Below are 18,733 nucleotides of genomic sequence, written 5' to 3'. Positions count from 1 at the left end.
CAGTTCAGTCTACTTCAGTCTCCTGCCGAAGCTCAAACGCCGCGCTTTGAGAAACTGTAAATCACAGCTGTCAATCACGATGACACGCCCAGCATTAAATTACTGCTAAAAACAAACTGTTTACAAAAATGAAGATCTGCACCTATTTCAGCACAATAACCAGTGCCTTAATCGACCAGAACTATCTTTCGGGACATTTTATTGCAAGTGTAATATTTTTTTTTATTTGGGCTCAAGTCTCCTTCATTAACACGGAGGAGGTGGGCTTTATGACTTGTACTGCAGCCAGCCCCCAGGGGGCGATCTAACGGCCGAAACCTTCACTCAAACGTAGGCTTGCGGCACACTTGGTTTAAACAGACATACACACACAACTAGACATACAAGCAAAGGGGAAGGGGATTTTTTTTTGGGGGGGAGGGGGGCATATCCCTTATTTTCACATCCCAATGTTGACAGGTATGCCTTAGGCTTCTTATTGGTTTATCATCTGTCCATCATCATTATGATGGTGTTGGCTCCACCAATCCTTGGACTAGCCGCAAGGATTTCAAGCCCCGACAGACCAGCGTATGGTGTACGCTCTGCCTCGGCGTACCATTTCTTCTCCACGCAATTGGTTTGTGCTATGCTTCGGCTGTTTAGTGATTTAGGGCGTACTCACACTATGCCATCCGAACCGTGCCAAGGCCTGTTTCCTGGATTGTTTGAGAAGTGTGAGTGCGCTGAATCAGGCACGGTTCACTTGGCTGGCCCCTGGCCAGGTTGGAAGAGGTGTGCCTGAGCGCGGTTCACTTGCGCTTTGGCGCGGTACGCTTGTGTGTGAGTGCAAAACGCACCTAAGCCCGAAACTGAAAGCGAGACGTGACTTTTGAGGGACTGTTTGATATGGATTTATTAATAGTTATACAGTTCAGTGAACGCAAACTGTTGTAGGTTATTAAAGACGCAAACCCCTCACTAGGCAGCTGTGCACCTTCAGCAAACCTCCTAATACCTGCAGCACGAGGGCTTTATGGTTGTTTATGAGCGTCAAAAGTAGCAGATCTGTTCGGCAAAATAATTGACTGCGTGTCATTGCATATCAAACAACATAACTAAAGAAATCTCCACTGTGCTGAGCGAGAGCGCTTCTGACCAGCGCATCATCGATGACGTAAGAGTTCCCAGGCCCGAATGTAATGTGTGTGCGGGCCGTCAGAGGGAGGCGGGAGGGGGGACAAGCATGCTTTGGCCCAGTTCAAGGCAACTGTACAGTGTGAGTACACCCTTATTATCTCAGTTTACTGTGGTAATTCGAGTTTGCTTGTTGAATTCGTTGGCTTTAAGTAACATAATGTGATGGTTGTTGTGTGATTCTAAGCCTTTGACCGTCTTATCCGGTTTGTTTCAGTTTAGATGGATCTTTTGTTTGATTAGTTTGAGTGTTTTGCCACCTGTGTATTTTGAGTTCTGTTTAATTAGTTTAGTTCGGGTGTCGTGTACACTGAAGAGCTCGGCTTTTATTTGTATTTCTTTTTGTCGCCTAGTTCAGACTTTAGATTTAAGGATTGCTTTGTTTAGCTTTTTTTTAAATCTGGCTTACACTCATTGTTTTTGTGTAAATACAATAATTTTATAATTATTTTTTCCATTTATTATTGTTACATATTTGTTTCAACTATTGAGTAAAAAAGCTTAAACAGAGAATTGATTCCTGCCTTTTTCTTGAAATGTCGCAGACATTACACCTGTCTCACATAAGTGTTACAGCATCCCACTTCAACATCTTAAACACGTAACACCTTCTTTGCTTTCAGGAGCTTTGATGTGGAGGCTGAAGTATGAGAAGGAGCGCTATCCTGCTGGAGAATTGTCCCTCTCCTGTGGTTTGTAAAAAAAAAAAAAAACTACTAACACTTCCCTTCTTAGACTTTACAGACCTGAAACTTGCCTTTAGTACTTATTCATTGTTGCTCTTAGTTGTGTAAATTGCTTCCTTGTCCTCATTTGTAAGTCGCTTTGGATAAAAGCGTCTGCTAAATGGCTAAATGTAAATGTAATGGGCAGCACAAATGTCTTGATACCTCAGGCTGTTGATGTTGATCATCCACTCTGCAGATCTCTCGCACGCCCCCCTACTGAATGTAACCCCAAACCATGATTTTTCCTTCACCAGACTTGACTGATTTCTGTGAAAATCTTGGCTCCATGCTGGTTCCAGTAAGTCTTCTGCAGTATTTGTGATGATTGGGATGCAGCTCAACAGATGATTCATCTGAAAAATCCACCTTCTGACACTTTTACAAATGATTAACTAGAAGTCAACTTATTATTTGTTGCTCTTACAACTGAGATTGGCGACAAGACTTTTGTCAGGTAGTGTATGTACAGCGGAAGTCAGAATTATTAGCCCTCTTGTATATTTTTCCCCAATTTCCGTTTAACAGAAATACGATATACAATACAAATTTTTAAACATAACTAATTTCTAATAACTGATTTCTTTAATCTTTGCCATGATGACAGTAAATAATATTTGACTAGATATTCTTCAAGACACTAGTATACAGCTTAAAGTGACATTAAAAGGCTTAACTAGGTTAATTAGGGTAAAGTTAGTGTCATGACTGTGAATGAACACTAGATGCCACTGTAGTTCGCCTGCAATTCCCTGCGAACTACAGTGGCCCAAGAACTACAAGTCCATACATACCACGCGCATTACACCCGGTCCACGTACACTGATTTGCAATCACAGCTGTGTCTGTTTAACGTTGATTACCTGGACTATATATTCAACCATTCATCCTGTTTGTCAGTTGGTCGTTGTCGTCTATATCGGTATGTTTGTTCCTGATACCAGTCTGTATCCTATTATTCTTGTTAAAGTCTAGTTCGAGTTTTATCTGTTTTGAGTTCCTGGTTTGTTTGTTACTTTGATTTTTGTATTTTTGTCACTTTCTCTGCACTATACATCAATTAAAACTGCACTTGGTTTCTACACCCCCCTATTCCTGTTCTTGATCACCATAACGTGACAGTTATGGTAATTAGGAGAAAATCCAAAACAAATTTTGCTTGAGGGGGCTAATAATATTGACCTTAAAAGTATTTAAAAATGTTTTCTAGCCAAAATAAAACAAGTAAGACTTTCTTATAAAAGAAAAAAAATTATAGGAAATACTGTGAAAAATTCAGTGCTCTAGTAAACATCCATTTGCTAAATATTTGAAAAAGAAAAATCACAGTCAATCCTAATATGATTCATACCCCTGGCAAATTCTGACTTAAAGTGACTTTTATTCAACTAGCGAGTTTATTTTGACCAGAAATGACACATGCAGGCTTTTTTTCTGAAAGACAATAAGACAAAGTACAAGAGGCATCGGTGTGGAAGAAATATTTCCATTAAACCAAAAAACAACAACATCAAGATTATGCCATCACACAATATATAATCAAGTCAAACTGATCAGCATCTTCCCTTATTATATCACACGCTGATGAATCACATGTAAAGAACGCATAAAAGTATATGCAGTGGGTATTCAGGATTTGATGACGCTGATGGTGTGTGACAGGTATCTTCTGGAAATCACTGCACTTTTAGTTATCTCTGCCATTAAAGGAGTGCTGCGTCGGAGACTGGTGTGTTCATGTGTCCTTGTGCTCCAGGAACAGTCATAAATCTCTCTCAGACTGCAGCACTTTAATGTTCAAGAGAAACTCGAGATACTACAGATGAAGACTTTACAACTGTTATTTATTGATACAAACACACACACTCTCTCTCTCTCTCTCTCTCTCTCTCTCTCTCTCTAACACACGCACATGCATACATAGCATGAAAAACTGCTTTACATGTTAAACGTTCTCATTGAATGTTTTTACTCGATTACGCACGCACGCACGCACGCACGCACGCACGCACGCACGCACGCACGCACACACACACACACACACACACACACACTTTATCGCTTAAAAACCTAACATGGCTATTTGTAATACTGGTTTCTGATTGGTCAGTCATTCAAAGGTATGTTATTCCCAGATAACTACCGCTGAATAACACAGGCTCATCCTGGAACATTAATTCACCCTGACCGCCAGCGAATTCATTCACATCCATATACTCATATACACATTCATATGTATCTGCTCGTCTGTCATGCTGTGTTTTTGATTGTTTAGCGCCATCTTGTGTCTGAATAATGCGCAGGTTAGTGTATACTCCATCAGCTGTTTTCGTTGCTGTCAGCTATTGCTTTTGACTGTTTGGCGCCATCTTGTGTCTGAATAATGCGCAGGTTAGTGTACACTGCATCAGCTGTTTTCTTTTCTGTCAGCTTTTGTTTTTGACTGTTTGGAGCCATCTTGTGTCTGAATAATGTGCAGGTTAGTGTATACTCCATCAGCTGTTTTCTTTTCTGTCAGCTTTTGTTTTTGACTGTTGGGCGCCATCTTGTGGCTGAATAATGCGCAGGTTAGTGTATACTCCATCATCTGTTTTAGTTTCTGTCAGCTTTTGCTTTTGACTGTTTGGCGCCATCTTGTGTCTGAATAATGCGCAGGTTAGTGTATACTCCATCAGCTGTTTTCTTTTCTGTCAGCTTTTGTTTTTGACTGTTTGGCGCCATCTTGTGGCTGAATAATGCGCAGGTTAGTGTATACTCCATCATCTGTTTTAGTTTCTGTCAGCTTTTGCTTTTGACTGTTTGGCGCCATCTTGTGTCTGAATAATGCGCAGGTTAGTGTATACTCCATCAGCTGTTTTCGTTGCTGTCAGCTATTGCTTTTGACTGTTTGGCGCCATCTTGTGTCTGAATAATGCGCAGGTTAGTGTACACTGCATCAGCTGTTTTCTTTTCTGTCAGCTTTTGTTTTTGACTGTTTGGAGCCATCTTGTGTCTGAATAATGCGCAGGTTAGTGTATACTCCATCAGCTGTTTCTGTCAGCTTTGCGTTTAATTAAATATTGAATAAACTATAATGGCTCAGAAGAATGTATTGTGTCTAATTTGTATGTTTTGTGGCAGGTAGTCAGGTAAAAAGCGGGATGAAGTACATCCAGGATGGTATATTCACAATCAAATAACTATCCACCCCCCCAAAAAATTACGCATGAAGTAAACCGACATTAAAAGCACCCTTTAGACTCTGTATTATCATTATTTACAGAACACAGTTTGATTGTGATCTGGGAGACTTGAAATGGGTTTGTTTTAGGGTTTGTTGCGACCACTGAGCTGCTTTATGAGACAGCACTGAAGTCAATCTATTTCATGAGACAGTCTTTAAGTAGGCGGTGATGACAGATGAGCTGTTGACTGATGCTGAAGTGCTGTCAAGACAGGACACTTCATAAATTCACACACTAAACATTTGCACACTAAATTATACCGTTAACATAAAAATCCCGTTGAATATTAATCAGTCATTTTTAACTGTCATCATCTCACAGAGTCTTTTTCAGTACAAAATTTAATACTTTTGGTCTTTAAACAAACTACTGTATATAGTATTTCCATGTCTGAACTCAAAAAGTGAGGTCACAGTAAAGCTTAAAATTGAAAACACAAATATCTTTAAAAATATCTTAAACAATTCAAGCATATTAGAAATGTAGCATTAAGATACATTTTTGTTAAATGTAATATTTTTGCAAAAGATAATATACACTGCTCTGGGTGTGTTTCATTGCATGCTTCAGATAATAAATACACTAGAGGGCAGTGTCTACATTTTTGCAACAGATAAAATATACGGCTCCAGCTATGTTTTTTGTTTGTTTGCACGTTTTAGATGACAAATCTGCAAGAGGATGCTCTCTTTTTTTTTTGCAAAACATAAAATACATTGCTCCAGGTACATTTCATTGCATGCTTCAAATGACAAATCCACTAGAGGGCGCTGTCTACATTCTTGCAAAAGATAAAAAATGTTGCTCTGGGTGCTTGTTATTGCATGTTTTAGATGACAAATCTACTAGAGGGTCTTTCTACATTTTTGCAAAACATAAAATACGTTGCTTCAGGTATGTTTTGTTGCACGTTTTAAATGAAAAATCCACTAGAGGGCGCTGTCTGCATTTTTGAAAAGATAAAATAAATTGCTCTGGGTGCGTTTCATTGCACGTTTCAGATGACAAATCCACTAGAGGGCACTGTCTACATACTGGCAAAACATAAAATACGTTGCTCCTGTATTTTTTGTTGCAAGTCTCAGATAACAAATCTACAGTAGGGCGCGGTCTACATTTTTGCAAAGATAAAATACATTGCTCCAGGTTCGTATCATTGCATGTTTCAGATGACAAATCCACTAGAGGCCGATGTCTACATTTTTGCAAACATAAAACACGTTGCTCCAGGTATGTTTCGTTGCATGTTTCAGATGAAAAATCTACCAGATGGAGTTGTTTACATTTTTGCGACAGAATTCGGCCCGAGCTTGCCAGGTACATTTTGATAGACAGCTTTATAAAGCCCGAACCCATTTATAGCCCACCATTATTTAAATGTGCACATTCACACAGAATCATTTATAAGTTTAATATAATTTATTTGTTACAAACGTAGGCTATAGGCCACATGGAAGTTGGAACAAAGAAATAAAATAAGTCATCTGTAACATCGTAACCAGGGCCGGAGCAAGCTGAACTGCCGCTCTAGGCAAAGGATTTTTATGCCGCCCTCAACCCTAAAGTGAAAGAGAGGGGGGGTGTCGAGGGAGCTGTCGCAGACGCCGCCGCTCTCTCAATTTTGCCGCCCTAGACGCGGATATAACTGAGGGCGCGGGTGGTGAGGGTAGTGTCGCAGACGCTGTCCTAGACATGGATATAATTGAGAGCGCGGGTGGTGAGGGTAGTGTCGCAGACGCTGTCCTAGACGCGGATATAACTGAGGGCGTGGGTGGTGAGGGTAGTGTCGCAGACGCTGTCCTAGACATGGATATAATTGAGAGCGCGGGTGGTGAGGGTAGTGTCGCAGACGCTGCCCTAGACGTGGATATAACTGAGGGCACGGGTGGTGAGGGTAGTGTCGCAGACGCTGTCCTAGACGCGGATATAACTGAGGGCGCGGGTGGTGAGGGTAGTGTCGCAGACGCTGCCCTAGACGTGGATATAACTGAGGGCACGGGTGGTGAGGGTAGTGTCGCAGACGCCGCCCTAGACGCGGATATAACTGAGGGCGCGGGTGGTGAGGGTAGTGTCGCAGACGCTGTCCTAGACATGGATATAACTGAGAGCGAGGGTGGTGAGGGTAGTGTCGCGGACGCCGCCCTAGACGCGGATATAACTGAGGGCGCGGGTGGTGAGGGTAGTGTCGCAGACGCTGCCCTAGACGTGGATATAACTGAGGGCACGGGTGGTGAGGGTAGTGTCGCAGACGCCGCCCTAGACGCGGATATAACTGAGGGCGCGGGTGGTGAGGGTAGTGTCGCAGACGCTGTCCTAGACATGGATATAACTGAGAGCGAGGGTGGTGAGGGTAGTGTCGCGGACGCCGCCCTAGACGCGGATATAACTGAGGGCGCGGGTGGTGAGGGTAGTGTCGCAGACGCTGTCCTAGACATGGATATAACTGAGAGCGAGGGTGGTGAGGGTAGTGTCGCGGACGCCGCCCTAGACGCGGATATAACTGAGGGCGGGAGAGGTGAGGGTCGTGTCGGGGACGCCGCCCTCTGTATTCTGCTGCCTTAGGCGGCCGCCTAGGTCGCCTCTATGGATGCGCCAGCTCTGATCGTAACATCTAAATAGGCCTAGGTACATACACTTTAGCCTTTAAATTGGCAAACACACCAATGAAAAGAAGTCTTTCTTAACATTCATTCATTCATTTTCTTGTCGGCTTAGTCCCTTTATTAATCCGGGGTCGCCACAGCGGAATGAACCGCCAACTTATCCAGCAAGTTTTTACTGCCTCGGATCCCACGGAAGGAGCTCTGGATGATAAAAGGAGGAACGATGGCAGAGGAAGCCGAGAGAGGACCGGGCCCGGGCATTTTACTTTTGCTTTCAGTTTGACGGCAGTCTCCGTTTGTTTTGGTTTAGACGGCAGCCTCCGTGAGCCTCACTGTTATTAATAAATCAGTTAAAAACTGCGTCGGTTCTCCGCCTCCTTCTTCCCGGCGGCCAAAGGGCCGTGAACTTCATTACAGACTGGTATTTGGCAATAACGAAATTAAGATGAAGGCTCTGTGGGATTTGTTTCTCCACTTCTCTTCACAATCTGGCCTTAAGGCGATGGTGAAGCTGAACATTAAAAGAATAATGCCAGCATTAGCCTGTATACTCGGTCTACATTAGGCATTTATAATTTAAATAACATTTATTTATAATTTATTTATAATTTAAAAACCCTTTACTCACAAAGATTAGGCTATGTGTTTTTGTGGAGGAACATTATTGAATGCACTGTAAATGGCTTTAGGATGGTGCGTCCAGCAGCACTGTACACCCTTTCACTACTGCAGCTACAGGCCGAGATGCAAAGTTCTGATCTGGCTAATTTTGCTACCAGCCAAGAACATCCATTTCATTTTCCATGACAGCGGTTTCAATGTAGTGAGTGGCCTCGTCATCCTCCCTGTCAGCTTGCTGTGCTGTTTAGCGCTCTACCGTAAAACACAGTGTATGAGTGACCGCCGAAATACCTTGGCGGCTAGAATGACCGTTCTTTTTGGACTGGCGGCTGGCCTGACCGCAGTCAAAATTCACTCTTTTTGACTTCTCCGTCATCATATGTTTCACCTTTGCAGGGATGGATTTTAATGTTGTAACAAAAGATTTGACTACTTTCTTGCCCTAATCCAAATGCATCACATTCATTTTTTGCGCAAGCCAAGTCCGGCCCGACCCCATCTAAAATGATAGAAATTAAACCCGAACCCACCCGAATCCCTCAGGTCCCGTCGGGTCCTGTTGGGTTCGGGCACAGATCTTCAGCTCTACCGCTGTCTACATTTTTGCAAAACATAAAATACATTGCTCTGGATATGTTTCGTTGCACGTTTCAGAAGACAAATCCACTAGAGGACGCTGTCTTCATTCTTACTAAACTTAAAATACACTGCTCTGGGTATGTTTTGTTGCACATTTCAGATGACAAATCCACTAGAGGGCGCTGTCTACATATTGGCAACAGATAAATCCACAAGAGGGTGCTGTTAACATTTTTGCAAAAGATAAAATACATTGCTCCGGGTACGTTTCGTTGCACGTTTCAGATGACAAATGCACAAGAGGGCACTGTCTAGATTTTTGTGAATCTGAAATGCGTTACTTAAGCTATATTTGGTTGTACGTTTCAGATACACATCCTCCTTGTACACATCTACTAGAAGGTACAGCTTGTACAGATCAGCTAGCAAACTAATGTAACCCTTCCCTAAACCCAACCAAGAATGTTTTCAAAATCAAACGTAAGTGAAAAGTGCACTGCAACCACAAATTTTGACCTTGATTTGTGGAAGCGTTTTTATTTTATTATATGCAAAATATTGCACAAAAACAATCCCTCATTCGTCGATTATATATCCCAGTAAATATCATTAGTGTAAAAAAGGAATACACTGCATCATAGTGCTCATTTTACCCAGACACTGCAGTCAAATGTATGGTAAAGTTTTTGCAGTTTTACTAAAAATGTGGGCTGAAGCCCGTATTTCCAATCAGCCAATTTGTTAGAGACAAAACTAAAACTCAAAATGTTTTAAATTCAGCTCAGTTCTCTATCTGCAAGCTTCATGCTTCACGTCACAATGTTCTGTTACTAGTTCTGAGATTAGTAGTCTTCTAATAAGTGGTAAAATGTATATCCAGCCACTTGTTTTTGCCGGAAAATAGCCCTCATTTATTTAATAAAAAGTGTGTTTGAGCTAAACTCTGCAGGACGGCAGCTCTACAATGCAGGATTGGACACTCAAAGGCTCATAAAAAGTCTGGCTCCATCCCAAAAGCTCAGATCCGATCCCTCTGAAGGGAGCGAGGGCGTATAACAGGACACACACAATCTGCTCCCGTCTGCTAATGCACTGCAAAGCTGTATTTAATAATGCTTTAGTGGCTTCTGCTCCTGCACTGCAGCAATCACGACTACATGGAAAAACGAGCCTTCAGGAAGTTCATCTGACAGTCTCTGGACTCAGCAACTTTACAGCATTCACGTCTGATTATAATACACTATTATCTGAGATATTGGTGTATATGCATATATTTATGTATCTCTTTTTATAAACAGTATGAATAATCTTGCTAGTTACATTTCACACTATGAGAGTATGATTGATATCCACAAAATACAGTGGATTTGACACTATGATGATAATAACAATAATAATAATAATAATAATAATAGAATATTTTTATTATATTATAAAATAATTCATGAATAATGATAATAATAAGAAGAAGATTTATTAAGTCATAAATAATAATAAGAATAATAATATTTTTTATTATTGCTATATTATAAAATAAAAGTCATGAATAATAATAATAATAATAAAACAATACTATTATTATCATTAATGAAAAAAATAAAATAAATAATAATAATAATAATAATTATAACAGCTTTATTATTATTATAAAAAGTCATGAATAATAATAATAATATTATTAATAATAATAATAAAATAATAATAATAGGAAAACAACAACAACAACAACAACAACAACAATAATAATAATAATAATAATAATAATAATAATAATAAAACAATATTAAAAGAATAATACGATTATATACATTATTATATTATAAAATAAAAGTATAATAATAATAAATAAATAATAATAACAAGGGACTAATTAACTAGGAGAAAATGAATGAATGAATGAATGAATAAATAATAATGATAAGAATATTTTTGTTATTATTAAATTTTATAACAATAGTCATGAATAATAATAATAACAATAACAACAATAACAACAACAACAACAACAACAATAATAATAATAATAATAATAATAATAATAATTATAATTATAATATTCATTAATTCATGAATAATAATAATATTAATAATAATAATAATAATAATAATAATATTTTTTTTACTATTGCTATATTATAAAATAAATGTCACAAATAATAATAATAATAATAATAATAATAATAATAATAATAATAATAATAATAATAATAAAAGGGATTAATTAACCTAATTAACTAAGGGAAAATGAATGAATGAATGAATGAATAATAAAGATAAGAATATTTTTTTATTATTGTCATATTATAAAACAATAGTCATGAATAATAATATAGGATCATTTTTATTATTAATTTATTTTATAATAAAAGTCATGAATAATAATAATAATAATAATGAAAAGAACATAATTTTTATTATTGTTATATTATAAAATAATATTCATGAATTACAATAAGAATATGTTTTAATATTACTATATTTTATAATAAAAGTCATGAATAAAATCTAATAATTTAACATACGATAAATTGCCATCCATCTGAAAGACTACAATACATTTTAGCCAACAAACTGCAAGTATTTCCTAAGTAATCTTTCAGTAAATAGTCCAGATTTTTGGCAGACTGCATTATAAAATGCTCTCTAAAATCATAAAAGGATATACGGAACATACTCAAAACTCATCCAAACATCTGAAAAACATGATCTGATCATCTTAATATCAGACAGTGAACAAAATATATGAATATGTACAGATGATTAGACAATATCACACTATGCAATACGCCAAGAGCAAATCTGTACAAATCACTATGCAAAAAAGTCATCTCCATACATCATAAAATATAAGAAAATAGATGGAGGAGATGAATGAAACAACTTTGACTTACATGTACAGTCATTTTGATTTATTTCTATAAATAATCTTTCCTCCAGAGCAACATAATCAAATGCACACACACACTTGACAATAAACAAGCAGAGAAATACACCAGCACCTAGATTAAACACAACAGAACTGAAAACTGACCCTAAACATGTGTATCCTGATAAATCTTTAGAAGATCCATAAGAGGAAACACTTACCATCATCTACATGAAGACTGAGATCTCAAACAAACACACACACTCACCCCCTGATTCTGAGAGGAAGTGAATACACACACTTATAGAGAGAGGGGAGGAAAGAGAGAGAGAGTGAGAGAGAAAGAGAGCAAGCAAGAATTATGGTCCTGAAAAGCATTAGAGAATGAGAAAGACCAGAAATGGAGAATAAACACACACACACACACACACACACACACCTGAATGTACACACGCACACAAATGCACAGTCACACACACTCCCTCGCTTTTCTCTCTCATTGTAAAGAATTTACATTATTCACACATACTCATACTTTCTCCCTCTCTTTCAGGGGTAGACATTAATACAAATACAATTCATGAGTAATCTGATAAATAATATAAATAATTATAGGTGGGCATAGATTCATTTTTTCAATCTAGATGAATCTCACTGTAATCTTGGAATTAATCTAGATCAGCGGTTTTCAAAGTGTGAGGCGCGCCTCCCCTGGGGGGCGCCAGAGCATGTCAGGGGAGGCGCGGGAAAAAATATTATATAATAAAAATATAATTATTAAGTTTAATTATTATATGTATTTTTTATTACTTTTAAACGTTTTAATTAAACAAAGCTAAAAAAATAATACGTCAAAAATAAGAAAACCTTTTTTACCCAGAAGGCCAAAGCTGTGAGTTCGCTTCTGTTTGGCAAGCCCACCAATACAGGTATATGCCTGCTAATACAATGGATCGGTTTCTGAGACCCCCCGATTCAAAGCCTTCAAGTTCAGGGCTTAAACCCAAAAGACGACGATATGATGATCAGTATTTGAGTTTAGGATTTACGTGGACAGGACCAGCTGATGAACCATGACCTTTATGTGTGGTTTTGTCGGGGTTTTTTGTGACTACTTTGTCTCCCTCTTGTGTATTATAATTTGTGTGCTGTTTCACCTGTTATCAATTTGCTTGTTTTCCCGTCCCCATTCCTCTCACATGTTCCCCCTGATTATTGTGACTATTTAGTCTCCTCCTCTCCCTCGTTCTGTGCTAGCGAATTGATTCTGTGTTCAAAGAGTTATGTGTGCTACTGGTTCTCGCTGTTCTCAAGATATCTACGCATTTAAATCCGTCTCGTCTCGTCTGGTTCTGTGTTGTTGATCTTTACCACTCATCATCCGTTTATCTGTGCTCTGGCTCACCTCTGCTTTGCCCACAGTCCACGATCGTGTGAGGTCTCATCTTCTCGGCTCCCTGAGGTCTGTCTCCACTTTTCTACTACTAACCCAAGAGGGTCTATTTGAGTTTGATCAGTCCTACTACGCCCAGAGGAGGGTCGATTACTGACTGCCTGTGTTTTTGGAGTGACTGTTTTTCCTACTGCCCAGAGGAGCAAAAAGAATTGTTGATTTATTTCTGTTCAATAAATCCTTTGAACTTCTCCCTTGCGCTTGGGTCTCCATATTTCCTGACAGGTTTATCAAGATATTTTGGCTAATGACAGCATGAGACCCGCTAAACTTCAACTGTTTTGACTGGGATGGACTGTTCTTGGATCTGTTCTATTCATATTGAACCATCATCCTAGTTTTAAAAATGTTATATTAAAATACTTGTTATTACTCTGTAAATAATTGCACTTTCATGCAAATGATGATAAAAGTGAGTTAACAGTCTGACATCTGTCTGTGTCTTTATATATACTGTATATATATATATATATATATGTGTGTGTGTGTGTGTGTGTGTGTGTGTGTGTGTGTGTGTGTGTGTGTGTGTGTGTGTGTGTGTGTGCGTGCGTGTTTGGGAGGAGGGGGGCACCAATGGATAAGTTGTGTCAAAAGGGAGGCCCTCTGTCTGAGACTTTGAAAAACCCTGATCTAGATTAAAATGGCTCATTTGAATTCTGCTGAAGGCATTCAGAATATGTGTGCGACCTAAATAATGACTAAAAGTAAGTGTTTGAGAGCGGGTTTATCAAGCCAGGTGGCGCATTAGACCAGGGGCTCATCTCCTGTTTCCAAAACGCATCACAAACTGCTTGAGAAACTGTTCTACTGTGATAATTGGTTATGAAAATGAATGATGTTCAGTAAGATGTGATTATGTTTACTGACTGTTTATTCAGTTCAACATGAATTTAGCACTGTAGACCTACATAAGCTCAAAACAGCCATTTTTGATGACCTTAATCCGACAGAAATGGAATTAAAACGTGGAGTACGCAGATATTAGTGGGATTACTAAAGTAAACACCGCAATCAAACTATTACCGTCATGCAGGACTTTTCGCCATATTTTCTATCAAGACCCACACACACGGTTGTCAGTAAAGGATCGCGCACACAGACGCACGCATACACGCACACACATTGCGAAATGCAGAAGTTTTTTTCTTTCCATTTGTTGTGCCTTTTTAAATTCCATAACACTCTCAGCAGTCCTTACCCCTTATTTGAGCCTGATTTCGAGTCCCGGCTGAGTCAGTTGGCATTTCTGTGTGGAGTTTGCATGTTATCCCCATGTTGGCTTGGGTTTCTTCCGGGTGCTCCGGTTTCCCTCACAGTCCAAACACATGCGCTATAGGGGAATTGATGAACTAAACTGGTCAAAGTGTATGAGTGTGTGTGTGTGTGTGTGTGTGTGTGTGTGTGTGTGTGTGTGTGTGTGTGTGTGTGTGTGAGAGAGAGAATAAGTGTGTATGGGTGTTTTCCAGTACTGGGTTGCAGCTGGAAGGGCATCCGCTGTGTAAAACATATGCTGAAATAGTTGGCGGTTCATTCCACTGTGGAAACCCTTTATAAATATAGGACTAAACAGAAGGAGAATGAATGAATGAATGAATGAACTTTCATCCGCAGCTGTATCCCTTCTAGCAACACTCATGAAATCTTTCCTTCATAAACATCTTTACAGCAGAAACTGAAGACGCTGTTTTAATGTTCCATCAAGCAGCAAGAATGAAGTTCACCATGAATATATCGAGGCTGTTCAGGAATCATTAATGTTCAGCTGAACTTCTGCACTGCCAACTGTGTGTTTATAGCTTTGTCTTTCATTTCTCCTTGGCATCGCTGTCTGATCTTCTCTGAGCATTAAACTCAATGTTCTCAGCTCCGCAACAGCAAGAGCCAGTCAGTTTTACAAGCACCCCCATTCACAGGAGCAACTGAGATTCTGGTCATATCGCCCAGCCCTATATACTGTATATGCTTTCTATATAATGCTCATTGTTCACTGAGAGCACACTGGCTACATACAGAGAGAAGACACAGAGGTGGATGGAGGAGGAGGAGGAGAGTGGGGAGGAAATGTGATGGAAGAGGTGTAAATAAGATTTGACGGATAAACATTCCTACATTATTCACCATAAAACTGTCAGAGAAGAGTCTGAGTCATTCACACACACACACACAGACAGACACACACAAGAACATGAACACATGAGCCAACACATACACAAACACACATACAAGCATGCACGCACACACACGCACACAAACATACAAGCGTGCACACATACACATAAGCATGTATGCATGCATGCATACACATGCACACAAACACACACACACACACACACACACACACACATACAAAAGCATGCGCGCACATGCACACACACACACACACACACACACAAGCATCCACACATACAGGCACGCACACAAACATACAAGCGTGCACACATACATGCACGCACACAAAAGCATGCATATACACATGCACACTTACGCACACACACACACACACACACACACACACGCACGCACGCACGCACTCACTCACGCACAAACAAGAACATGCACAAATACAAACACGCACACAAGAATGCGAACACACACACATGCACACAGACACAAGCATGCACACATACAGTACACACACACACACACACAAACACATACACACACGAATACTCGCACACACAAACACAGGAAAGTTGGCATTTCTGTGTCCCATTATTAATCTGGGGTCACCACAGCAGAATGAACCGCCAACTATTCCAGCATATGTTTTAGACAACGAATGCCCTTCCATCTGCAACCCAGAACTGGGAAACCCCCATACAAACTCATTCACACACACACACACACACACACACACACACACACACACACACACTGTTTGGACTGTGAGGGAAACCGGAGCACCCGGAGGAAACTCAAGCCAACAAGGGGAGAACATGCAAACTCCACACAGAAATGACAACTGTCACAGCTGGGACTCGAACCAGAGACCTTTTTGCTGTGAGGCGAACCACTAAGCCACTGTGCTGCATTTAAACAGTTTAAATCAATATATTGTTAATGAACACATCATCATGCCTATTTACTTGTGCATTAAAACTGGATGCAGAATTGCCTCAGCAGAGAATCACAGGAACTGGTATATGTGTTAGTGGCCCAGTGTTATGTAAGTGTGTTATGTAACGTGTGTGGAGGGCTGACACAGACATATCATCATCTGTGTGTGTGTGTGTGTGACTGCGAGAGAAGAGAAGACAGGAAGTGACATCAGCAGACTGAGACAGAGAGAATGAGCATGACTGAGATCAGGACGACTATGAATCAGTTCAATCGACATTTCTACTTAAACTAATCTGATGCTTGATTTTTTTTGGTTTCGTCGCTGCACAGTCAACAACTGAAAGTTTGAATACTACTAATTCAACCACTTTTAAACAACTTTTACCTTCCCATCAGACCCATTGTATATCTATACACCTCTTTGGCAATGACAAGTTGATTTTTTTTGTTTTAATTTAGACTTTTTATTATTTCAAATGTTCAGCAGTTTAATAGTCAACATTAAAATACGGCGCCAGATCAGTCTCAAAAATAATAGATTTATTGAGTGAGAATTCATACACGCACAGCACAGTTCACATTTACAAAATCTAATTTGTAAATTTGTAAACACACAGTTCATGAATTCACAAGTAAAAATCCCAAATATTTTCACCAAAAAAAATTGGATTTGCATATTCATGAATCGTGTTTTCAATTTACGAATTGTATTTACATATTTATGAATCATGTTTCAAATTGATGAATTAGATTTGCATATTTATGAATCATAGTTTGAATTAACAAACTGGATTTATATATTTTGAATTTACGAATTGGATTTGCATATTTAGGAATAGTGTTTTGAATTTACGAATCGGATTTGCTTATTTATGAATTGCGTTTGAAATTGATTAATTGGATTAGCGTATTTATGAATCGTGTTTTCAATTTAAGAATTGTATTTACATATTTATGAATCATGTTTCAAAATGATGAATTAGATTTGCATATTTATGAATCATAGTTTGAATTAACAAACTGGATTTACATATTTTGAATTTACGAATTGGATTTGCATATTTAGGAATAGTGTTTTGAATTTACGAATCGGATTTGCTTATTTATGAATTGCGTTTGAAATTGATTAATTGGATTAGCGTATTTATGAATCGTGTTTTCAATTTAAGAATTGTATTTAAATATTTATGAATCATGTTTCAAATTGATGAATTAGATTTGCATATTTATGAATCATGGTTTGAATTAACAAATTGGATTTACATATTTATGAATCATATACTGAATTTACGAATTTGTATTTGGGTTTTTTTAAATCATATTTTGAATTTACGAATTGGATTTGCATATTTAGGAATCGTGTTTTGAATTTACGAATTGGATTGGCTTATTTATGAATTGTGTTTGAAATTGATTAATTTGATTTGCATATTTATGAATTGTGTTTTGAACTAACAAATGGGATTTGCATATTTATGAATTGTTTGGAATTTAAGAATAGGATTTGCATGTTTTTGAATCAAGTTTAAATTTACGAATTGAATTTGCATATTTATGAATCCTGTTTTGAATTTACAAATCGGATTTGCGTATTTATAAATCAAGTTTTGAATTTACAAATGTATTTGCATATTTATGAATTGTGTTTGAATTTATGAATTGGATTTGCATATTTATGAATTATGTTTTAAATTAACAAATTAGATTTTTATATTTATGAATCGTGTTTTAAATTCATGAATTGGATTTGCCTATTTATAAATCCAGTTTTGAATACACAAATGTATATTTATATTTATGAATTGTGTTTGAAATTATGAATTGGTTTTGCGTATTTATGAATCATGTCTTGAATTTCCGAACTGGATTTGGGTATTTTTGAATCATGTTTTGAACTCACAAATTGGATTTTGTAAATGTGAATTGTGTTGTTTAAATGTGTATAAATGTATGAGAAATGTATTTTCTAAATGTATTATTTTTGAGACTGATCTGGCTCCATAAAAAAAAGTCTATTCTATGTATTGAAGGAATAGTTGAACTATAGAGCTAGAACCTTTACCTTTTAAAGACCCACGGAAACTCTAATATTTTTACTATTATAATTATAATTATTATTAAAATTATTCTTTGGCTTTAGGGTATAATTTCAGTGCATAGATTAGAGCACAATAAACCTCATTCAGGTTTGCAATGACACCAGAGCGAGTAAGCGATGACAGAGTTTTGCATGTGCACTGTAAAAAATATATGTAAATTAGCGGTTTTCTGTATTTTGGGATTCATATTTTTGTTTTTTTCCATTTATTTCTGTTTTTGAATTGTATTATGGGACTCTGATCTTTCTTCCAGCAACTTTTAACCACGAAAATTTTAAAAAAAAAGTGACTTTTGTAAACATTTTTAGGTTTAAAGTGATATATTTT

General features: G+C 38.0%; 2 protein-coding genes across 29 annotated transcripts in view; both read right to left on the bottom strand.

The window, feature by feature from the left end:
* Positions 1–18,733, bottom strand: part of gphnb (gephyrin b) — a 150,642-nt gene that overhangs the window by 46,122 nt on the left and 85,787 nt on the right. For 9 of the 28 annotated variants that reach the window (XM_073932021.1, XM_073932023.1, XM_073932022.1 and 6 more), the window contains exon 1: positions 12,016–12,083. In XM_073932021.1, the coding sequence (XP_073788122.1) occupies positions 12,016–12,021 (6 nt within the window). In that variant the 5' untranslated portion in view covers positions 12,022–12,083. 28 annotated transcript variants of the gene reach the window in all.
* On the bottom strand, positions 1,578–8,725 carry LOC141379493 (uncharacterized). Its single transcript, XM_073933896.1, has 3 exons — positions 8,606–8,725; positions 2,033–7,706; positions 1,578–1,872 (listed from the first exon to the last, which is right to left on the bottom strand). Exons 1-2 carry the CDS (start codon positions 8,723–8,725, stop codon positions 6,741–6,743), a joined length of 1,086 nt encoding a protein of 361 aa, XP_073789997.1. The 3' UTR covers positions 1,578–1,872; positions 2,033–6,740.

The sequence above is a fragment of the Danio rerio genome, chromosome 20 (genome assembly GCF_049306965.1).
Source record: "Danio rerio strain Tuebingen ecotype United States chromosome 20, GRCz12tu, whole genome shotgun sequence".
Taxonomy (NCBI): Eukaryota; Metazoa; Chordata; class Actinopteri; order Cypriniformes; family Danionidae; genus Danio; species Danio rerio.
Note: the sequence above shows the minus strand (reverse complement) of the source record. Positions and strands in the feature narration are given on the sequence as shown.

Coding starts and splice junctions, on each gene's coding strand:
- LOC141379493 (XM_073933896.1), bottom strand. CDS start 8,725: ATGACGGAGAAGTCAAAAAGAGTGAATTTTGACTGCGGTCAGGCCAGC. Junction 7,707..8,605: donor CTCATACACTGTGTTTTACG/GTAGAGCGCTAA, acceptor GCGCATCCATAG/AGGCGACCTAGGCGGCCGCC.